This window comes from Trachurus japonicus, chromosome 17 (genome assembly GCF_045865225.1).
Source record: "Trachurus japonicus isolate A0001 chromosome 17, Traja_1.0".
NCBI classification, from domain to species: Eukaryota; Metazoa; Chordata; class Actinopteri; order Carangiformes; family Carangidae; genus Trachurus; species Trachurus japonicus.
The window spans coordinates 27,160,846-27,184,778 of NC_140923.1; the positions used below are offsets into that span (position 1 = coordinate 27,160,846).

Below are 23,933 nucleotides of genomic sequence, written 5' to 3' on the forward strand. Positions count from 1 at the left end.
AAACGCATGATTTTTGGTACACACATAGGTGAAAATGTACGTATTTTGAAGTTGTTTGACATGGGCGGGGCAACAGCGCCCCCTAGAAAATTAACAAAATTCAGCCCCTCACAGGTGTTTGACATAGATGCATGAAATTTGGTATGCTAATAGAACATGCCAAGACACACAAAAAAAGTCTATTATTGTCATGGTAAAATCCCAACAGGAAGTCTGCCATTTTGATTTGAATGTTCAATTTGGGCGATTTTTTGAGAGGGACCTGTGTGCAGGGACATGGGCGCCGCCATTAGCCCAGCTGATCCATACCGGAAGTTGCTCTTCTTCATCTCTCTCTGGCCTGTCTAGCCTCTACCTGCTCTTTTTACTAAACTTAACCAACTCCTTTCTTCATTGCCTAACCCTAACCAAAGCACCCACCAACGACATTTCATTTATTTTTTCTCTCTCTCTCTCCTGGTCTTCTGTCAGCAGGAGCGGCGCTAGCCGTTAGCCGTGTTTTTTAAATAACTCAATAACTTAATAAACGATCCATGCAAAAAAATATTTTATAGCTCAATCATGTTGTAACTGAATATCCGCTGGAAAACAATATTTTATTATGGACCATTGAGTGAGTTATTTTTTTTTATCTACATAGAAATGATACACATGAAGAAGAGCAACTTCCGGTCGTGACTTCCGGTATGGATCTGGGCTAATGGCGGTGCCCATGTCCCTGCATACGGGTTCTCTTGGATTTTTTTGCTATTTCATGCCATTTCCACACCTCATATTTAAACAAACTCGTCCTAGGGATTCCACCCGATCGACTTTTTTCACAGCATCGAGACCCCATGGTGACCTTATCCTGTGCTCTACAGGTCTGTAGGTCATAGGGCGTGGCTGCTAGGGCTTGATGAACTTTGGCGACTGTTTTGGAGCTCGCCATCCAACTTCGAACAGCTCTCACGCCCCCATACTTAAAGCCCCAGTATATAACTTACTTGGCTTTTTATCAGCAAAAATCAAATATTTCTTTCATAAATACGTATTTCACTGAAGTCGAATCACACCCGCATAAAAAATGAAAGTTTTCTCGTACCTTAGAATGAGTTGTTACAAGTCGTTACAAATATGCAAGGGGGGGCGCACCAAACCTTGGCTGCCATGTTGCATCGCCATTTTTTACGTTCAGTGGCAGCGTGACCGTAGGTAACCACGGAAACTCACCGGAGCTGTCGGCTCGGGGAGAAAGTTTTCCAGGTAGTGCCTGTTAAAACCGTCACCACTGTGTAGTGTGAGGAAGGACGGAGGCACTGATGTTGCATTCAGGTGCAGTCAGGCACCTGAATGACGCTGTCGGCAAACCAACCAGATGTCATTTTACTCGATGAGAGAAAGACGGTAAAACATGGGTCAGGTAAACAATACGACATCACCATGACAACATATTGTAACGACTGTATTGTTTTGCCTCGTGCTGGCGGACCACATAGACGCTTGTTTATCCTGTTACATGCAGCGTCTGTTGTCTGTCTGACGTCTGCCTGATTTCACGTGAATGCAACATCAAGAATACGTTCCAATATGCAACCGCACCACTAGATGGGGGTAATTCCTACATACTGGGGCTTTAATGGCAGCAACTTCAAACTTGCTGGACCTGACGATGGCTCTGCCCTGAACCGCCCGATTACGTTCCCACTTAACTCATAGCACCCCCCGGTGGTAACAGGAAGTGACCATTTTTTTGTACTGTACTGTACTGTTGGCACATAGTTGACCCCATCAACTTCATTCCACTTCTAAAACATGCAGAACTAGTTGAAGCTATATCATGAACACCATGAAGCTACGAGTAATGGCGACCATGTGGCGACTATTGATCCCTCGCCAAGAAAATACATTTAGCTTTTTTTTTTTTTTAAAGTATATTTTTTGGGCATTTATGCCTTTATAGATAGTACAGTTGAGACAGACAGGAAACGGGGAGGCAGAGAGAGGGGGGATGACATGCAGCAAATGGCACCCGACGCGAGACTCGAACCGGGGCCGACCGCAGCGAGGACTGTGCCTCTATACATGGGGCGCCCGCTCTAACCACTACGCCACGCGACGCCCCAATACATTTAGCTTTTTGATTTCTTTAATGAACTCGTAGGCAATCTCACTCATGTCGGCTCCTTGTGGAAACAGTAAGTGCCATATCTGACATCAACACTGTCCGATTTGCTCAGAACTTCACATGTGTGATCAGGGTCCGCCCCTGAACTCACCAGACCACGTTTGGTCCTACTGCCCCCTGGTGGATGAACCATCAATTTGTCATAACTCCTTCATGCAGTGTCCGATTTGCTCCAAAATTCACGTGTTTGATGAGGGACCGCCCCTGACTGCACCCACCCACATCTGGTCACCGCCCCCTAGTGGACAAACATGAACTTGTCATAACTCCTTCATGCATTGTCCGATTTGCTCCAAACGTCACATGTGTGATGAGGGTCCGCTGCTGAACGCATCTGCCCACATCTGGTTACCGCCCCCTGGTGGATGAAAGAAACATTGCGTTCCTTCGCTCCTGCCCATTTTTTTCTCGCTTCTTGCCACAGCCGCCGCGTGCCTCAGGTCCGCGGTGGCATGGGGTCGCGAGGGCCCAATCATCGCCACTTGCGGGTTTAATTTATTTTGTATTTTCAGTACTTAGCCTGACTGGCTTTTTTTAATTTTTTAATTTGTGTTTTCAGTATTTAGCCTGACTAGCTTATTTTTTTATTTATTTTTTATAAGAACAGTGGATACAACCTGTCTAAGCCTATGTGTAAGGGTCTGACTCAATGTTGGCTGTCTATTGATATGATACACTGCCCTCTGGTGGACAGAACATAGAACAACAGAACATAATAACGACTTTCTTTTGATACCAATATAGGTCTTACTGGAGGCATTTAATGATCAAAATATTATCCATAAATATTCAAATATTAATATTAATAGACAGTTCAAATATAATTTTGGGGCAAATGTGTGAGTTTGAAACATTGGAAAATATCAGAAAATTATTAATTTGAACATTTTTTCTTTAATTTCTGTTACTCATAATCATATATATATATCATAAAGTGATAATGGTAAATTAAAGTAAATCAACACGGGAGCAAATATTTACACATTTACTATTTATGGTGCATGGTAGCTGTATAAAACCAAATCAAAACAAACCTGTGTTCGTATGAGAAGACAGCAAGAGGTTACTTCTGGTCATTAAGTCCTCTACGGCTATACGTGGCTGGCCGAGCTGTGCATAAAGCCTGTTGTCGTAATGCCACAAAAAAAATTATAGGACAGCCATCCCGTACATGGGAGTATGTCCCTTCCAAAGGTAGAGCTTATTATCAGACATTGCCATGCAAATAGTTATGCAAAAATCGAGGGAATAATGTGTGCTTAATGTCAGCCAGACAGTAAGGGCAAAAAAGTGTAACTCTCCCCGTCGGGGAATCGAACCCCGGTCTCCCGCGTGACAGGCGGGGATACTCACCACTATACTAACGAGGAGTGGTTCACATAGTTTTGGTCATTTGACACCATAAATGCGTGCAGCACACTCCATGGTGCTTTATCCCATGGGATTTTCCCCTCTCACAAATTCACAAGTCCTCTGTGTACTCTGCTAATGCCCTCCCCCTACATCACTGGAGCTTGTACCAGTGGACTCTATGCACAGCTCCACTACTTCCTGAACAAGGAAGCAGCATTAAGTTCAGGAAGTAGTGGAGCTGCGCATAGAGTCCATTGTCTGACCACCAGTGGCAGAATTGCAAGTACTGAGATTTAAAGAAAATAATTGTTAGTGTCTGCCAGTGCTTTAAAAAGCATACAATACAGAGGACAAAAAGGAATGTCTCCCCGTCGGGGAATCGAACCCCGGTCTCCCGCGTGACAGGCGGGGATACTCACCACTATACTAACGAGGAATAGACGCCTCCGGCTAGCCATGTGATGCTATGAATTCATCAGCAATACTCAGGGTTGGGGAGTAACAGATTACATGTAACGGCATTACGTGTTTAAAATACAAATACAAAATTCTGTTAATGGCGCTCTCGGGATGCCCTGCCCCGGCATATTCCTCTTCAATGTAAGGTCTCTGGTAAACAACATGAATAAACTGCGACAGGATCCCATTTTTAAAAGGATGATGCATTGGCCGGGAATCGAACCCGGGCCTCCCGCGTGGCAGGCGAGAATTCTACCACTGAACCACCAATGCTTGTTCACAAATGGCCTTCCAGACTCAGACAATGACTAACAGTAATACATGCAGAGCATGGAGGTTCCCTGACCCTTCTGCCGTCCATTCTTGATTTTTAAACAATCAACACACTAATCCATGTGTTATATCAAAACATCCAAAGGAGCACGTCACATAGGCACCGCATAGTGCACTGGCGTCTCTCTCACACACAGACTCACAGCCTCTCATCTCTCTTTCACACACGCACGCAGCCATTGTGCATCACTGAAACAACTGAAGCTACTAGACCACACAGCCAGATGCAGCATACATTCAGACAGGACAAAACCCCACTCAGCTTTAAGTGTTATGAACAATGCCATGGCGGGCAAAATACATTAAAAGAAGGCTTACCTTTAGAAGAGTTGTATGCGGCGAGTGTGGCCACTAAACCTAAGTTCAAAGAACAGCGTCTTTCCACTGGGTTGTACATTTCCAGGCCAAGTCTCTCTCAAAGGTCAGCTGAAGCACCTGGACCTTTCTTTTATGAAGCACTGCACATCTGCGGATCTTTTTATCTTTTATTTATATTTGTACATAGAGAGATATTGTACAAAGTACATACATTCAAAGGCTTAATAATGAGCGATGAGTGTGATGAGTGTGTGTGTGCGCGCTTCCGTCCGTCCGTGCCTGCCTGCCTGTCCCTCCGTCCGTCTGTGTGTGTGTCTGTGTAAATAAGTAAGGTTTATCTATATAGCACTTTTCATGGGAAAAAAATCACAAAGTGCTTCCCAATAAAATAAAATACAACAGTAAAAACATAAAAATATAACGAATAAAACAATTTAACACATTAACTAAAAGCCTGCTTAAATAAATAAGTGTCTGTAAACAAATGAACAATGTTAGGCTAATTTGTGGAATGCATGGGGCATCACAATAGATGTAGTCATACAGTAATGCAATGTTTCCCCTACCGTTCTATTGCCCCCGCCCCCCTTGAAAAACGGGACATCTAGGAGCCAATCGCAGTCAAAGTGGACCTGTTGGTCTGATAAAACTGTTGGAGCGCTCCACCTGAAGAACCCAAGCTGCCCAAGCAACCAAACGGCGCTATTCACACTCTGCCATCTGATTTTTAAATACCAACGCTCACGCCGGGTACACACTGGGCGAGGAAGCGCCGCGAATAGCCGAGAACCGCAGCTGTGTTGTTCACATCAGATGCACCGCGGCGTGCACCTCCGTGGCCCGCGAGCGACCGCATCAAGCCGGGCAGGAAGTCAAACAAATAAACACGAGAGAATCTGAGGTGTACTCCGAAGCCAGTTTAGTGGGTCAGCGAGGTATGTTGAGTCTAAAGCCAGGCTCTCCTGTACTACAAAGGTGGCTCTCTTTTAATCTGGCTAGATCACCATGGTAATTTATGCTTAGCTCATAACCTGGTCCCAACCAGGTTATATTCAGAGTTTAATCATAAAACTGGCGATAAAAGCACCGTTGTTTCACTATTTAACTCATTTACAGCTGGCGTGACGTTTACTTTGAAAGTCCAGTGGAGCTGGATCAGAACGGAGCGTTTGTTCCGCTGCTGTTGACTTTCTCTCTGAGCGTCTCCGCTGAGAGTTGTCTCCGCCTCCTCACCAGTTGAGCTGAGCGTCAGGAGCTCATATTAGACTATAGCCTATATCTTATTTTTTATACAGTCAGTCACCACTGAAAGAAGTTGTCCACTCACAGCAGGACAATGGATAATCGGTAAAGAGAATAATTTCACTTAATGTGGCCATGAATAAATCAATTTCGATGTTTCGGCTGTTATATTTCAGTGTTGCCCAAACGCAAATCTTGAATAAGTCTTTGTTGTCTTTGTACAGAGACAATATGAGATTTGCTTGTAGCCACAGCACCTAAAAAACCCACTATTTTCAGACGCACACACATACGCTCAATAAAACAGACACTCGTATTCTATAATTTCGATCAGTGAAATATATGAAAACTAGGGATGCACATGATTAACCGTTTAACCGTTAACCGATAACAAGAACTTTGACCGATTAATACTATCGGTTATTTATTTATTTTATTAGCTCCTTATGTCGTCAACTCATGAGGGTGTGTCGACACGTGCAGAGTTCACGTGCCATCAGTCATATTTCCCAGCAAAAAGTTATACAGGAGGACTGACAGTATGTGCAGCAGCAGCCCCAGTGAAGGAAGGTCAGACAATAGCCTACATGGACATAGATGTGAATCACCTGTAACTACGGCGCTGAAAAAAAAAAAAATTAAAAAAAGAGGACGTCGCTGCTCTCCAGCCTGTTCACCTGCAGCTCTCCTGCAGCTCCACAGAGGAGCTGTCAGAGGAGCTCTGCTCTGCAAATATTTTGAATTTGGATGGAAACTTTTTTCTAATTATTTTTACATGTTTAATAATATGTACATAAGACCCTAAAATACATAGCTAGGAGTCTTTGGTGGATTTGGGTTTCCAGAGGCTTTAACGGCAAAAAAAATGTCTTAATCTTATCGGTTAACGGTTAATAATCGGTTAACGAGCGTCGGTTATCGGTCAGAAAAAAAAATCTAAATGTGCATCCCTAATGAAAACAATATAAAATACAATTTAAAATAACTTGTTGCTCTAGTTTATTTAATTTAAATGAATAAAGCTTCATATTTAAAAGTAGCGCAATGTTCAGCTGTCAGAAATTGGTGATTTGTACCCGTGCAGGGAAGTTACATAGTGCAGTTTCAGCCAACGCGACCCGGCTCAGGCTGCAGCGGCAGCACCATTCATCCTATTAACCATTTTTCTACCATTGCAATGAGTCTGGAAACATTATTTTAAGGCCGAAAAACTCCGCAATGTTACTTTAATAATTCTCACCGTATAGTAGGGGTTGCACAGACTAGTCGACTAGTCAACTTTACTGCTCCACAATGACGTTTTGAGCTTGACGTCGACTAGATCTTGTGACAGTACAAGAGTAGCGGCTTGAAACAACAGCTGAGTGCGCTGAATGAAAAAAATACGAGCGCCGTCAAGCTGGATAGAACGAGATCGTACCAGACAGGAAGTCGGGCACAGAAAAGGCGAGAGAATCCGGTCAGTTTTCTAAATAAAATAAATGATGCTAAGTTTGCTTTTCCGTCTATAAATATTAGTCAGTTGCGTCTGCACACAAGACACACATCCATACATACAGCGCTAGAGACAGACCTGTGTGTGTGGAAAATCGAGTAGCCTACAGACGGGTCGATGTTTGACCGGCGCAGAGAGAGCAGGAAAAGCTGCTGCCTGCGACACCAGCCAGCTTCCGCGGGCAGTGTGTCCGGCTGCTGGCAATTAAAAAAAAAAAAACTCCACTTTACGTCGCGCACAACAACAACAACAACCAACAACAGCAGCAACCAACCAGGAAAAACAAAAACTGTGAGTGAAACGGACTGAGGAGGACTGTGATGGTGACGAGGCAGAACGACTTAATCTTTTGCACTTGTATAGGAGTGTATATTACAAAAAACAAACTGATTTACAGCTTGTTGTTTACAAAGCTGCTGTTCTGTTGACTAATTTCTGTGCATGAGCTGTCTGTCAGTGAATACAGATTGTTGCAAAGTATTTCCCTCCTCCTGTGATTATAGTTATGATGGGAAAAATATGAATGACGTCATCAGCGACTAGTCGACGTCGACTCGACTTTCATAACATTAAAGTCGACTTTAAAAAATCTGAAGTCATGCAACCCCTACCGTATAGTGACTTTGTGACATCATATGTTTAACGTTATCCACCGCTCCATTTATTGATTATCCGCCTGCTTCATTGTAAACAAATGCACATAGCCAGACGGCCATGGGTGTGAATTGCAATGTCAAAATGACGGATGGCCTTAAGATTTGTCCTTCACTGTTTTAAAAAAAACGACAGAATGACAGAAAATATTCGGTTAACGCGACCCCTGATATGAACGCAGCTCAAAGCGACCCAGTGCCTCTCACAGTGACCAGGCTCAGGTAAATCCATTGGATCAGCAGTAGCCTACCGCATGTTCTCCCGTATAAAGCCGCAATAGCACAGCACAGCTGTGGCACAAGCACTTTCAAAATGTGAAAGCCTGTGTTTTATTGTTATTTCTGTAGCCAACACACCGCGGAGCGGCGCTCTGATCACAGGAGCACAGAAAAGAGAAACAAACTATGCAGGATATTTACCTTAAGGCAGAAGTAAGCCATCCGGTCGTTTTGGCTAACTTTTTGTCAGCCGATGGAGTTACACCGTGTCCTAACTGGATGCGACGCGAGTGAGCGTCCGACAATCGCGTCACATCTGACGCTCTCTGTCCACACTGAATCCGTGCGTCTGTTGGAATGGAAGCACATCAGCTGTGCGCCCGTCCGCTCGACAGACTGGAGACGTAACTACCCGGTTAAAAGATGGGTGAATTGTGCCTTTTAAACAGAAAACAAGTTTCTTGAAATATAGAGCCAACAGCAAGTTGTCTCTATAGTGTAGGTACACGAGTAGCAAAAAACATAATGCAAGGTTTTCTGTAACATTATAAGACGGCGCACCGCCCCCCGCCCAAGATGAATGAAGAGGCTATTAAAAAAAAAGGCTGCTAGTCTCCTTGAAGCAGCCTTTATGTGTCGCACACACTGAGGTGAGCAGCAGAGCGGCCGCACCGTGACCGCGGTCCACTCCAACTGCCTGGTGTCCCCATTGCGCACCACGCGTCTTTTCAGTCACTTGTCCAAGTTCTCCTTCACTTTTTTTTTTCGAGACAACTCTCTCTCTCTCTTTCTCTCTCTCTCTCTCTCTTTACCGGCGGTGTCAGCTGATGTGCACGTCTGCAGCAACCCAAACAAATGCACATGTTACTGTTGACTGGCTCTATTCCAGCCACATGATTGGTTTGGCGCGGTGGAAATCTCAATATCATTGGTTATTTGTATTGTCTGCCAAAACATGGATGAATGAAACCTATTGACCACGTCTCATATTTCTATCGAAGAAAAGTTATTTCACAATTTATAGATCGTTTTATCACCCAGCCCTGGGTGGGCTACTGTCCCTCCTACCTGTGAAACAGGAGGGAGACACAGCTCTAACTACACAACACGACAAACACTGAGAGCCGCATGTTGCAGTGACGTTAAGATTAAAAAAATAAAAACCGCAAATAAGCCGACGAAAAGATGCAATTTGCCACTTAACTTCTTGTCGATGTATTATTTGCGGAGGCTGCGGGGGTGGAGGATCTGGGACTGATTCACTGTGGACCACCACCAGTCTGATCAGGTCCATCACAGCACAGCAGCTGCAGCTGCAGCACTGTCCCGCTGTCACATTCACACATACTCTCGCGTATCAGCGCAATCTTGTTTACATTACATTAAGCCGACATCAGGAGAATAATGAGATGCGATGGTAAATTGATGAAAATTAAATTATGATAACGTACATATATAAATTTATTTGTTTCTGAAAAAACTATCATGATTTTGGGGGGCATTCTTGGTCAAATTGAGGGCCAAATGGCCCGTGGCTGCCACTAATTTCCGACGCTGAACGCGACGCGAGCGACAGAAATAGAAACGGGGCGTTGGGCTCTAAACGAAGCGTCGCGTTGCGTCGCTCGCGGCCAGTTAGGACATTACAATAGGAAACCATTAATTTAGCAGCTGTCGCTGGCTCGTGTCGCATCCAGTTCGGACACGGTGTTAGCAGTCCCCGTCCTCGTCATGGATCTATTGGTCCTCGTCCCTACGTCACCACGTTCTAGTGTTGTCACGATACCAACATTTTGGTACCGGTATCGGTACCAACATGTTTTTCGATACTTTTCGGTACTTTTCCAAATAAAAAGAGAACACAAAAAATGTCATTATTGGCTTTATTTTAATAGAAAATCTTAGAACTATAACCTATGCATCAGTAATCAGTAAATCAGTAAACAGTTACTGCTGCTGCAGGATTAAATTTCCATCTATATTAATCTGAACTCTTCCTAAATTAAAACATTGGTGGTCTGTTTAAAAATGAATATCAACTTGTTTTCTTTGCATTATTTGAGGTCTGAAAACACTGCATCTTTTTTTGTTATTTTGACCAGTTGTAATTTTTGGGAGAAATTGTTATCAGTAGTTTATAGAATGAAACACAAACGTTCATTGTTCCATTAATTCATCTCCGCGTAGCGCTCCTTCGCTGTGCTCGCTCACACAGAGAGAGAGAGAGAGAGAGAGAGAGAGAGAGAGAGAGCATCCATGCCAGTGGTGGTGCGCGGTAAAAACGAAACTTATCAACCAGCAGTGTTTGCATTAATTAACGAGTCTGTGGTGGCCCGTCTCTCTCGCGTGCGCTGGCGCACACACAGAGATACACACACAAACACAGGCACATGGACAGGTCGCGCTGTAACGGTAATTAAAAAAAAGCCCCTTGCTTCGTTTGTGGCTGGCTCACTCGCTCGCCTCGGCTCAAATTACATTGTGGCGACTTCACGCGGCGACGCAAAATGAAAGTACCGGTCCCATCTAAGCACAGTATGGTACTGTTTTAAATGCGTCAGTACCCCGGTACCACTCCAGTACCTGTATACCGAACAACCCTACCACATTCACGCGCATCCCTTGGCTGCACACACAGCCCTTCATGCCGTTTTCTCTCCTCATTGGATAAAGGTTGTAGGATACAAGGAAGTATACAAGAAGTTTTCTCCTCGGCTTACAGCAGAGCAGAGTGACTGACAGACCCGTGTTTCGGACCATATACTCTACGTAAGTGATTGCTGTCGGAAGATATAACTATTTAAGACTTATATTAACACAAACATTCAGCTTACTTCTGCTTTAAGTTTAATTTTAACCGTCGTTAAACAGCTTCGGACTAATTGTGCAGTATCTAAATGTTAGATAAATGACTTGTAGTTTGTAACTTACAGAGAGAGTGGAGTCTCCTTCCACACCGCTGCTGAAAACTAAACCTGCATGATCAGAGCGGGCGGACCCGCGGTGTCAGCTCACATCTCTGTTGCACCGAGTCCGCGACACAAGCGTGCCCCATCGTATTTAATTAATTATTTCACTCTTAAACCATGTAATAATAATAATAATATATAATAATAATATAGAGTTTATTGGTTGTTATGATAAAATAAAACCCGGGGTTTATTTCTTCATAACAACCTCTGCCCTCTACATGATCCCTTATAGGCCAAATAAATCGATACAAATTTAATGTGATTGATAAAATTCTTAACGATAAATAATCGATCATCGATTAATCATGCCCCTCCCTAGTGCTGATGTAATAAAAATAGGAAAACAAGCTGCGTCCCTGGGTGGGCTCGAACCACCAACCTTTCGGTTAACAGCCGAACGCGCTAACCGATTGCGCCACAGAGACAGCCACACCTCCCAGTGAAAGATGTGTGGCCTATCAGTCTGTGAGGCTGACGTTCTGTTCGTAAAATGCAATAAGGATGACCCACATTTCTGATAATAAGGCCCTCGTGAAGCAAGTAAGAAGGAAACAAGGAGGAGTTGAAGGATTTATGCTGTAATTTAAAAGCATGACATTGTAATCTTTTGCGATTTTAACCACATACCCTGCCATAAGAATGTGACTGGCCAAGCAAAGAGCAGAGAAACCCCCACCCCAGACCCATCTGTTGACTGCCGCCCTTCCCCCACTCACTTTAAAAATCCCCGTCATACGGAGAAAAGCTTCCTTGTTCACTCTCCAAACCCCAGAATAATAGTCCCAACACAACTTGACAACTCCACCCTTCCTCCGCAAGAAAACAGCAAACCACACTATATTCAAGCAAGGCTGCAAATCCTGATTGGGTCAGCCTCAAAGTACTCTGACCCCTAACTAACGCCTTGTTCACACAGAAACTAAGCTTTCCGAAAACAATCCTAGTTGTTAAAATGTTTTCATAAACACTGCATCATTTCAAGAAATGTCTGAGTACTAGGACTTGGTCATATGAAAAATTCGTAGGAAAGGGGAAAAAAAAAATGCAACTCAATGTTTCCACCCGGTTTCGAACCGGGGACCTTTCGCGTGTTAGGCGAACGTGATAACCACTACACTATGGAAACCTTGCTGAAGAGCACATGCCCAGGACCTCATACAAAGTGTTCATGGTCCCACAAACAATCGTTGTTCTCAGGCTTGTAGCACACATACCTTCTGGAAATCACCTGTTTTGATCCAATGAAATTCTGGGAACTGAATCTCTATTAACTGCAATATTATGTCCTGAAACACTAACTACAGCACCCAACCATTGCATCATTATTACTACAATATCCCAGGCAAGTGAGCATGAGCGTTGGTGGTATAGTGGTTAGCATAGCTGCCTTCCAAGCAGTTGACCCGGGTTCGATTCCCGGCCAACGCATAACTTTTTCAAATCTGTCAACCTTTACCCTTTCTTGACTGCAATAAACAACAATCACATTAACAGATCTTGGCAAGGACTTTCATGGTTAAAACAAAAATGTCAAGGCTTGTTCTTTCTCTAACAGCATTAACTCAACTACCACTGCTTTCCTTCCCTCAGCGTCTCTCAAAGGGAACCTCTGAGTGGTGATTTTAAATAACAATGTCAAATCCTGCATAGCATCCCTTTCAGTGAAATAATAAAACCACTATTGTCCAGTATTCATGACAACAAAGCACCTGTGATAAGCATAAATGGAGGTAGCGACAGCAGTGATGGCAATAAAACAGTACAGGAGATTGAAAAAAAAAGGTGATAGTAATGGTGTCAGCAGCTAATAAGACTACACGACACGAAAAATTGTTTGAGCTTCGCCATCGCAATGTGCGCATGTGCAAAAGGACGTGCAACAGAGCTCTACAGTGCTTGACTAGATGACATGAAGGGTTCTCATGGTTATTGTAAGTAATAAAACATTTGCAAGTAAAAAGCTGAAACTTCAACAACCCTGTATAACCTGCACAAACTTGAAATGTGGAGTGAGGTAGTGTTGTCACGATACCAACATTTTGGTACCGGTATCGGTACCAACATGTTTTGCGATACTTTTCGATACTTTTCGGTACTTTTCCAAATAAAAAGAGAACACAAAAAATGTCATTATTGGCTTTATTTTAATAGAAAATCTTAGAACTATAACATATGTACCAGTAAATAATCACTAAATCAGTAAACAGTCACTGCTGCTGCAGGATTAAAATGTCCATCTATATTATTCTGAACTCTTCCTAAATTAAAACATTAGTGGTCTGTTTAAAAATGAATATCAACTTGTTTTCTTTGCATTATTTGAGGTCTGAAAACACTGCATCTTTTTTTGTTATTTTGACCAGTTGTAAGTTTTGGGAGAAATTGTTATCAGTAGTTTATAGAATGAAACAAAAACGTTCATGTTACTCAAACACACACACCTATTGTTTCCCATACGTAGACCTCCGCGTAGCGCTCCCTCGCTGTGTTCACTCACTCACTCACAGAGAGAGAGAGAGAGAGAGAGACTATGCATGCCAGTGGTGGTGCACGGTAAAAACGAAACTTACGTATCAACCAGCAGTGTTTGCATTAATTAACGAGTCTGTAGCGCCCGTCTCTCTCTCTCCCGCGCGGCGCACACACACATAAATACAGGCACAGGTGGCGCTGTAATGGTAATTTAAAAAAAAGCACCTTGCTTCGTTTGTGACTCGCTCACTCACTCGCCTCGGCTCAAATTACAATGTGGCACTTCAAGCGGCGACGTCACCGCTGCCGGCGGCGCAAAATGAAAGTACCGGTCCCATCTAAGCGCAGTATGGTACCGTATTAAATGCGTTAGTACCCCGGTACCACTCTAGTACCGGTATACCGAACAACCCTAGAGTGAGGTATGTCATGTCACAACACCCCCTCGCGGCAGATTGCTCAACACATCGAGTGCATGCACGTGTGGTAATCCCTGTGTTAACAGAACCCAGACGTCCTACTGCTTCATCCCTCTCACTGCATGTGCTGTATTTACTAATGTATTATCCCACATTACAGAGAAGCACAGCCATCTTTACTTCAACCAACATAAAATACATGTATGCTTCTTTACAATGCTGTCAGCTCCCAAACTGAAACAAACCAACACAAATCACACCCAAAGCTGCCAAGATTGTCGGACTCCCCACCCCCAACCTCTCAGACCTCAACAGCACAGTCACTACACGCAGAGCGCACTCCATAGCACTTGATCCCAGTCACCCACTCAACCCACACTTCACACTCCTTCCCTCTGGCCAACGGTACAGAACGCTGGCTTGGAAGAAAATGAAATTCAAGAAAAGCTTCATCCCATATGCCATAACAGAACTGAATAAGAAAATGAAAAGAATGTAAACATGGGGAACGCATATATGTAAATGTGGGAAACATATGTAGGGTGCAGAGTTTTCTTTGTGGTTGAGGATACACGCCTGTGGTCCTTTTGATGTCACGTTTGTAAAATGACAGATTTCTCGAGGCTGTATGGAAGGTGGAAAAAATTATCCTGAAAAGGACAATAAAATCTACATCTATAGAAAGACTACTGTTTTCTATGTGTGTGTGTATATTAGTTAGGGGTGTTCCAACAAGGGTATCTCACGATTTGATTTCGATTATGGGAGCTTTGGGGGGGGGGGGTCATGCGCGCTTCTCTGTGTATGTGTGTAACAGAATGCCAATACGGAGCAGCGCTATGCAGAGATGGATGAATGAAAAAAGATTGTGTTGCCAAAAAAAAAAAGAGAGAAATCTAGCTATTCGTGGCGGACGTAATTCTTTTGTAGCGGGCCGCCACAAATAAATGAATGTGTGGGAAACACTGCCATCTATACTAATGCAACGAATCATAACCTATAATTTTTTTTCCCTTTATTTCTTTTACCCAGCCTTTTCTGGTACTTTTCAAACACTAACACAACTTGAATTCAAGACTTTGGAGACAACAGTGAAAAACGTCAGAGACGTAGTCAAAATTTGCTGTCTGATGCAGCATTGCACTATTGCTTTATGCATGGGACTTCTACTTATAACTTGTCCTCAGGGGGTCACTCACCCTTTAGGTGATCGATCGTTAGGAGTTCTCGTTCACTCTCTGGGTTCAGCCAAAACACTCTAGAAAACACATTCATGTTATTTTTCACAGATGCAGATTGAATGTAATCACAGGCAAACCAATCAGTCGTCCAGCTGCATCAACATTTGCATCACTGCTTTTTTCACAGGTAACAGCACAGTTATTCTCTACATACAATATTACCACTGCTGCGTACTATTATTATTACAATAGTGTCAGTTTTGTTGAATGTTCATGAACGGTACATTTTGAAGGTCAAAATAAACTTAACCATCTACATTTCATTCAACCCTCCTTTGCATCAAACAAAATAAAATATCAAAAAAAAAAAAAAAATTATATATGCCAAAAATAAGATCATTCAGAAATCAATAATCATTTCCGTTTGGGAGCCTCTGTGCAGCGTTGTTCTGCAATGTGAGTCAACCTCTGAGTACCACTGCTGAGAGTGCAAGCATATTTTATGGGATGTTTAAAGTTTGTAGCGAGCTAACTGGCACCATAAAAAAAAAGACAAAATATCGCGGGCGACGGAGAACTTACACACACACAGGCCAAGGTGGGCCAACGCCTTGATTAAAGTGTGTGTACATGGGGCCGTTCAGAAATAGCATCTTTTGCGCGCATTACTTTCAGTGTCGACACGCCATCACAACCCAAGGGGACGCCGTAGCCGCGTGTATTCGGTGCCCGGGCTCTCCGGTGCCCGGTCTCGGTCTCTCCTATTGTTTCACATGGAGCTCTGCGCGTGTATGGAAAGACGTCGCCTCTGAGATGTAGAATGTGTATCATAGAAGAGAAACAGACATGTCTTTTCGCACATTAGTCAATCACAGAAATCGGTAAATGTACTGGTCGCACATTAGTGAGTAAATGAATAATTTACTCGCACTGTCTCAAATTTTAGGGCCAAAATGCAACCATTTAGTTGTAGTCTGAAGCCCTGCATGCGCACCACCTGACACCACATCCTGACATACAGCGACGCGACGAGCGAGAAAAAGTGATTAGAATGTGTACTTTTCAATCAGCCTGTCCTGACATGCCGCGGGTGACATCGCTCTGTCCAACGATGAGCTCAACCCTGAAAAACCTGCTCGCTCGGTCTCTATCTGGACGACATTTCGCAGCCGTGTCCTGCCCCTAAACACTTCTTATTGGTTGGAAAGTACACCCTGCTTCCAGTTGACAAGCTAGTTAGCAGAGAAAGGAGAATATGAGAGAATTGCACTGAAATAAAATTAAACAAAATACAAGATGTCAAAAACAGGAAATGTCAGGAATCCAAAAATAGCGCCAGGAATTTGTTTACGTCCCTCGCGATAAAATCGTCACGCTTCATATTAGGACCGTTCTTTTATATACAGTCTATGATCAGGACACTTTAGCGTGAGATTTCGCAGCTGGTTCGCTCGCTCGCTGTATGTCAGGATGCGGTGTGAGTGTTTTAGTGGGTGATATGGGGGAGGAAAAATCTGATCTTTGAAGCAGCAGCTATGTGTCACTCACAACATCATTATACCAGTTACATCCCAAAGGCAAACTTAATTAGTACATCACTGGCTGTTTGTTAATCAATCCCTGTAACCTGTTGTCGACGGTTCATTCAAATGTAGTTATCAGTGAGACGGTCTACTTTAAACAAATAAATAAAAACAAAATAAGACAACCTCACCCCACCCCACCCCTCCCGAGCGGCACACCGCGGTTACATAACTGATTATAGCTAACGTTAGCTCACTTTGCTAGCTTCCCTGTAATATAGTTAAACACTCACCTGTATATCTTTATATCTGTCCTAGCTACAAGGACATTCCTATCTGGGGTTTCAGGGCTGTAAATGCACTACAGCTAAACCGATGACAACTGAGCAAAATTTGCGTAGGTCGTATATTTGGTTATGTTCAGTTGGTCAAAGTCGGTTTTTACAAGATAACTCCGCCAAACGTTAGCATTAGCGGTAGTTGGTTGAGGTCGGTGGTTACTGGCTAGCCAAGGTCATTACACCACATTACCTGTGTTCTCTTCATTCCCAAAGTCGCAGATGTCCAGACACTCGGAGTTTTCTGGGTTCATCCTCCTGTGAATTAATACTGAACGGCACCGTCTACGGCCACTTTAGACAGCGCGTGTTCTGTTTTTCTCCGCAGTCATTCCTCCTGCAGAGAGGCGCTTAGCTTAGCTTTAGCCTCCCGCACGGACATGTGACCAAGGTGCGTTCACGTAACGTTACTTACTAATTAAGTCCTGTTCTGATGTTCCATCCTCTTTTTTTCTGAACCCGAAGACGAAGAAATCGATATGATAATTATATACAACTTATTGTAATCAAGGTAGACTCATAACTAACTAATATTAGAGTTATAGAGAGGGCAGTATGCTGATATCATATTTTAAATGGTGAACCTGAAGGAACTGGTCGATATCATCACGCCAGAAATGTCTATTATTACAGTTTAAGCGGATTGTAAAAAAAAAAACTAAAAAAAAAACGCTTGTCCAGATCAAAAAGCTCATATTCATAGCACTTATTACGTACCGGTATTAGAACATTTTAGCCTGTTACGAAAAATTAGAGTTAGAGATTTGGAAATTATTTTGAATTTTTAAAAAAAAAATGCAAATACGCCTGACCATAATAGTTTTATTACTACAGCAGTTCAGACTGGGAGTACTTGGATAAAATCACCAGGTGGTGCCATTAGTCCACCTTTATACTGGGAGTTGGTGTGAGTGCGTGTGTGATCTAAGGGTTTAATGTCTGCCATGTCAAAGACTGTGATGATGACTGGAAACATACATACACCAACACCTGTGCAAAAATAAAGGACATTAAGTTATTTCTTCTCCATTTGGCCCATTTGATTCGTTAACATATGTGGCTACCGGTTATTTATTTTTGATAAATTAGCAGCTTCTAAAAGTACGATATTGTCCACAATAACTTTCACAAACTGAACTGCCCCATGGCGTTCAGTAGTTGTACCTCCACGTTGTCCTTTGAAACCACAATATTTTGCTTCGGATATTGATATTTTAAACAACACAGTCCAACAGAAGTCCAACTATCACGTGACACGGGCGCTATAGTGTGGTTGTCATAGAAACGAGCTGCTCATCAGACAACGTCCTGGCTCTTAACTGCAGGGAGCGTCTTGGCAGGAGAAACCTGTGAGATCTATCTGTCTGTGGTGAGTACAGGTCGGTCACTGTGTCTGTGTTTGATCCGCCGAGTAACATAGTCCCCCTCTGAAGGACAGATAAGCGCACACCTGGGAAATAAAAGGCGGCGGAGTTGGTTCTGTGTCGCTGTGTCGCTGCAAGCGTCACTATGAAGAAGACATAACGGTGCTTCCGTTCAGGGACTTCACATTAAAATCGTTGTGTACGAGCCTCACGTTAATTACGATATAGGATTAATAGCCACGGGGAGAAACCATTTGTACAAAGCCGATATGGGGTTATTAAGCATGTGTTTAAACGCCAAGATGAATCTCACACTTTTCCTCGAGTCTTTACACTTTTATTTTGAAAATGCAGTGACCTACATTGCAGCCTCACACTGGTGAACTTCATCAAGTTGCGGCCGCGCTAGCGTCTCTTAAATAAAACCCAAGTGACTGTATTTGAATAGCCCGACCAGTGTTCAGGTTTGCAAGTAGATGCGTTGCACCAGGCTGTCTGTGTGTGGAGATAATGAAGCTAAATGAGAATACGAGTGTGGATTCGGATGCCCTGAATTAAGGTATTTTGTTCATGTGAGTTTTATGAAAGAAAAAATAAAAATACACACAAACATTACAGGAGGCCTTCGTGTTGAACTGAATCAGAAAAACTCTAACTACAGTGCTACACATTCCTTCTCAGGTCGTCATGGATAACAGGAATGGGATGATGCCCTTCCCACTGCCCATCAGCAAAGACAGGGTCATCTGCGAGTTCCCAAAGGTAGGCTTGCAACCTTTTCTCTGCCTGTGTACTGTGGTCTGCTCCTGTTAACATCCACACCCAGGAAAAGCCCAGTCTGATGCTGTGAGTTCACTGTGGTAGTGAAATAGTAGCAGCTGCAGCCCAGAGAAAGCTGAAGGTATTGGAAAAGTGTGACTCTTACTAAACTCTCCCAGAGTGTTAAATCAGATCACAGCACTCAGGGTAGTTGTGTCGTCATGCTGCAGTCATGTACACAATCAAAACCTCTGTGAGCGTGTCCTACTGCCCCCTCAATATTCTCCAAATGCTGCATTAAAGAGATTTTAATTAGACAGGAATCTATCTTTGACCTCTGAAGGGGCCAGATCACAGGTTCCCAGAGCACTGTGAGTTCTTGTACTGGTGGATCTGACCAGTATTATAGTAAACATGTTAGAACCTGAGTAGTCCACAGGTTATTTAGAGTCAATGTAGTGTAATATGAACTGGCTTCTTCTTTTGCTGTTGCTTTTCAATCTGCTGCTGTGTTATTCCTAAGTGTTGCTATTACACAGCTAACTTTGCATTGTGCACTTAGCCAAAGCTACTTGCTCAGTTCAGTTCAGAAGCTGAATAATTAGTGATAGAAACAGAAGTGAAAGTTAAAAAGTTTTTTTATGTAGTGGTCTGCTGGAGCAGCAGCATCTCAGCTGTGGATAGGAAGAGACTTAACAAATTGGTCAAGAAGGCCAGCTCTGTCCTGGGATGTCCACTCAACCTGGTGGAAGTCAGTGGAGAGAGGAGCATGATGGCCAAGCTGTTATCTCTGATGGACGATGACTCCCACCCCATGAGAGACATCCTGACCAAGCTAGAGAGTTCCATCAGTGACAGGCTCCTTCACCCAAAGCGTGCAGGAAGTGCAGGAAAAACAAAGTTTTCATTTGGACCTAACCAACTCACGTATCCCTCCGGTCCAGGGTTAGCGCCTGCCAATCAGCAGTTGGTTAGGTCCAAATAAAAACAGCGTTTTTCCTGCACTTTGAGGGGCTGGAAAAAATTATATTATAGTGAACAATGGAACTGTGTATTTTTTTTCAGGTAAAACCTCTTTTAGGCCGCGAAAATAGGCCGTTTCTTTGGGTCTGTTCACAACACTGTATGTTGTAAATCTCTGGGCAGGGCTATGGGCTGTCGTTGCTAACGGGAGGAGTGCAGAGAGTCTTCTACTGCAATTAAAGTATTTAGGGGCTATTTGTAGATCATACAAGGCAAGGCAAGGCAAGGCAATTTTATTTGTATAGCCCGTTTTTACAAACAGTTTGTCTCAAAGGGCTTTACATGGCATCGTAACAACATCCTCTGTCCTTAGACCCTCACATCGACTGAGGAAAAACTCCATGGAAAACCCTTTTAACAGGGAAAAATCGGAGAAACCTCAGGGTGAGCAACAGAGGAGGGATCCCTCACCCAGGACGGACAGACGTGCAATAGATGTTGTTACAGACAAGAAAACAGTTTACAACCCCACTTAAAAAAAATGCTACTATCCCTTTAATCATACTCTACTGCTTTCTATTTGCTGCTATTGCTATTTATTGTCTGTGCTATACATTTCTTTGCTGTTATCTGCTGTTACAACCTTGTACATTTTCCCACTGTGGGAACAATAAAGGATTATCTTATCTTAAAACAACCAAAAACATTGGTGTTCCTCTAACTATGAAGCTTGATGCTTGATGATGCTACCAAATATTAACTGGTAAATACATTTTTGTTAATGCTGAGGTTGACCAGCAATAGCAAACTTAATATACATAAATATATACATATAATAAACGTAATATTCCTTTAAACCAGGCTTAGAACCAGGTTTAGTTTGATAAACTGATGCATAATAATTGCATAATTTCCCAGCTTTCTGTAATTTCCCATCTTGGGATAACAAATCTTACAAACTCACTTTTTTTTTGTCATTCTGGGGCTTAGAACCAAAAGTACAAGCTCTTTGTTAGATGTTACAGTGTCACAGAGCTGCTAGCATGGCTGTGGACCTCGCCTTGTATTCACTGTAACAACTGCTGTTGTTTTCAGTGCTACACACCTGAGGCCTCTCTGGAGTTAAAGAAGGACTGGGACCCTCAGGCCAATGCTGCCTGTAAGAGCAGAGCAGCCAGGCATCAGCCGTGAGTATCTTGCTTTGGATTCAAGTCTAATTCTTTTGCTTGAGCATGACACTTAAAACCACGTCGCCCTCAATGATGCTAAAAAGTTGTTTTCTTATTTTAAGGTGGGACCGACAGAAAATGTCAAAAGTGGTGGTTGTTGGAAACCTCAATGTGGGGAAGACCTGCCTCATTAACAGGTACTTCAGACACTACGACATAACCCCTAACCTATAATATACTGTATATCTACAGAAAGAAGAACAGTACACACACATAAAACATAAAATCATTATAAAACTGCATGTAAAAAGTTTGTGTCTGTATTGTAACTGACTGATTGCAGTTTTGAACGGCAAGAAGAAAAAGAACCATGACTTGTTCTTGCCATTTTCAGGTTTTGTAAAAATGTATTTGAAAGAGACTACAAGGCCACCATCGGGGTAGATTTTGAGATCGAGAGGTTTGAAATATTAGGAGTACCCTTCTCCCTCCAGATGTGAGTAGCTTAAATTCAAATAAATCCTCCTGCAGTACAGATGTATCTTTAGAGTGCTTTTGCGTGTTTTTGATATCCATGCTGCTCAGTAATTGTTGAATGAAAATTATTTTTGTAGCTGGGATACTGCTGGGCAGGAGAAATTCAAGTGCATTGCATCTGCATACTACAGGGGAGCTCAAGGTAAAAGCTGTCCTTTAAAAAATTTGATGTTGATGTTAGCTGAAAGTGTTTTACATTTGCACTCAGGTGAACTAAACTTATTGTTTATGTTTTCCAGTCATCATCACAGTCTTTGACATGGCAGACATTAAATCCTTAGATCACACACGGTAGGTATGGTGGTAAGATTTCTAAAGCAGTGTATAGTGTATAATTTATTAACCATGGATCACATGACCTCTTTAGTATGAAAGTGGCCTGTAGTAGTGATGAAGCAATAGTGAATCAACTGCAGCTACACCCAGCACTCCAAACCTTCCTCACTTTGCAACTCTGTGAATACAATGTGGTATAAGTCAAATGCGAGTTAAGGATATGCACACATTAAAGGAATAGTTCACCAAAAAAATGAAATTCAGTCATTAGTGACACACCCTCATGCTGATGAATACTCCAGAGTAGTTAGTTAGTAGTAGTAGTAGTAGTGACCGGACTTGCCTAAATGACGATGTGTCAGGTAAACTCTGGACTATATCCCTTCAGGACACTTGGATTGCACTGGATGAGCAGTGTGGAGGAATATTAAATGTTTTTTGTGTAGTTTTATGGACGTTTTTGTGTCGGGCGTTATTACTCATATAAAGTTTTCGTTGGACTACGAACCGGACTATTCCAGAGTATTCATCGGCATGAGGGTGAGTCAATAATGACTGAATTTCATTTTTTGGTGAACTATTCCTTTAACATGTTGGGAGACTAAGCTGAATCTAAATTTCAAGACAGAAAAAAATAAATGAAATTTACACAAAGATCAGAACAACAACTGCAAATACATTTTTTATTGAAGATTTTTGGTTTTGTTTTCATAGCCAGTGGTTGAAGGAAGCCATGAGAGAAAATGAGCCCGACTCCTGTCTCATCTTCTTGGTTGGCACTAAGAATGACCTTCTGGTGAGTATGCTTTAGATTACATGGATATTTTGGATTTTCATGATTCCAGTATTGATTTGTCTTGTTTTCAAGCCCACAGAGGAAAAACAGAGGACAGAAAAAGATGCCATTAGAATAGCAACAGAAATGCATGCAGAGTTTTGGGCCCTTTCATCCAAAACAGGTAAAAACCAAGAGCTCACCCTCATCTATTGTTGCTTCATGTTAAAATAATATAAATACAGTGCAACCATGAAAGAAAGCAGAAAACCACTCTAACAAAAAACCCTTATTTAAAGGGGAGAATGTGGAGGGGTTTTTCTTCAGAGTGGCAGCTCTTGCCTTTGAGAGGTGCATGCTGAAGGATCTGGAGAACGGGGCCCCTGCAAGCATCGGGCGAGGAGATAGCATCAGTAAGTAATGAGTCAGCTCTTAACAAGCAGAGATGGTAATGACAATGAAAGTCTTATACAAATCCAGAACAATGATTGTCTTGACAGAATCGGATCATGCCAATCTGGAGGAGGTCAGAGCTCAAGACAGGAAGAGAAACTGCTGCTGATGAGAAGAGGAACTTGGAGATGATTAAGGAGCCCAGATCCATCCAGAAGCGGTGGTCAGACAGTGTGCCACTGGACTGAAATGTGCCTTTGGACGTGTTCCATCAGGTTCCACAATTCATTAAAAAGCCATTCTGACATTTGCAGAAGGTTTGACCAGTATGTGTTCCCATGTTGGACTGAAGCCATCAATAATGCTGATGCTAACTCTTAATGATTTGACAATTTTTATAGCATTAAAATAAAAATATATATATTGTAGAACTAAATGTTTAGACCTGGGGAGACCCAGGGTAAAATCATAGTATGGTAACAACTAATACTTGAGGCTGATCAGCACATCTCATTACAACCAGCTTAGTTTGTGCTTGTCTCATTTTGTATTA

The 23,933-nt window shown here is 42.6% G+C and overlaps 1 protein-coding gene and 6 non-coding genes across 9 annotated transcripts; 2 read left to right on the forward strand and 5 right to left on the reverse strand.

Annotated features, from left to right (window-relative positions):
• Positions 1 to 3,465: 3,465 nt before the first annotated feature.
• On the reverse strand, positions 3,466 to 3,537 carry trnad-guc (transfer RNA aspartic acid (anticodon GUC)). The gene has a single exon. It is a non-coding gene; the product is annotated as a tRNA-Asp (tRNA).
• A 347-nt stretch (positions 3,538 to 3,884) lies between these two features.
• trnad-guc (transfer RNA aspartic acid (anticodon GUC)) lies at positions 3,885 to 3,956 on the reverse strand. Its single transcript has one exon. It is a non-coding gene; the product is annotated as a tRNA-Asp (tRNA).
• A 225-nt stretch (positions 3,957 to 4,181) lies between these two features.
• Positions 4,182 to 4,252, reverse strand: trnag-gcc (transfer RNA glycine (anticodon GCC)). The gene has a single exon. It is a non-coding gene; the product is annotated as a tRNA-Gly (tRNA).
• A 7,310-nt stretch (positions 4,253 to 11,562) lies between these two features.
• trnan-guu (transfer RNA asparagine (anticodon GUU)) lies at positions 11,563 to 11,636 on the reverse strand. Its single transcript has one exon. It is a non-coding gene; the product is annotated as a tRNA-Asn (tRNA).
• Positions 11,637 to 12,264: 628 nt separating this feature from the next.
• Positions 12,265 to 12,337, reverse strand: trnav-aac (transfer RNA valine (anticodon AAC)). Its single transcript has one exon. It is a non-coding gene; the product is annotated as a tRNA-Val (tRNA).
• Positions 12,338 to 12,567: 230 nt separating this feature from the next.
• On the forward strand, positions 12,568 to 12,639 carry trnag-ucc (transfer RNA glycine (anticodon UCC)). Its single transcript has one exon. It is a non-coding gene; the product is annotated as a tRNA-Gly (tRNA).
• A 5,788-nt stretch (positions 12,640 to 18,427) lies between these two features.
• rab36 (RAB36, member RAS oncogene family) lies at positions 18,428 to 23,709 on the forward strand. 3 transcript variants are annotated; one of them, XM_085803856.1, is made up of 11 exons: positions 18,428 to 18,513; positions 19,190 to 19,270; positions 21,326 to 21,417; positions 21,522 to 21,596; positions 21,794 to 21,895; positions 22,014 to 22,078; positions 22,176 to 22,227; positions 22,927 to 23,008; positions 23,081 to 23,171; positions 23,287 to 23,400; positions 23,488 to 23,709. In XM_085803856.1, the coding sequence occupies exons 2-11, from the start codon at positions 19,196 to 19,198 to the stop codon at positions 23,547 to 23,549; spliced, it is 810 nt and encodes a 269-aa protein (XP_085659982.1). In that variant the 5' UTR covers positions 18,428 to 18,513; positions 19,190 to 19,195; the 3' UTR covers positions 23,550 to 23,709. The 3 variants fall into 3 exon arrangements, with proteins under 3 accessions (XP_085659982.1, XP_085659983.1, XP_085659984.1); XM_085803857.1 differs by having other exon boundaries at positions 18,447 to 18,523; XM_085803858.1 differs by lacking the exon at positions 18,428 to 18,513 and adding an exon at positions 18,875 to 19,067.
• The last annotated feature ends 224 nt before the right edge of the window (positions 23,710 to 23,933 follow it).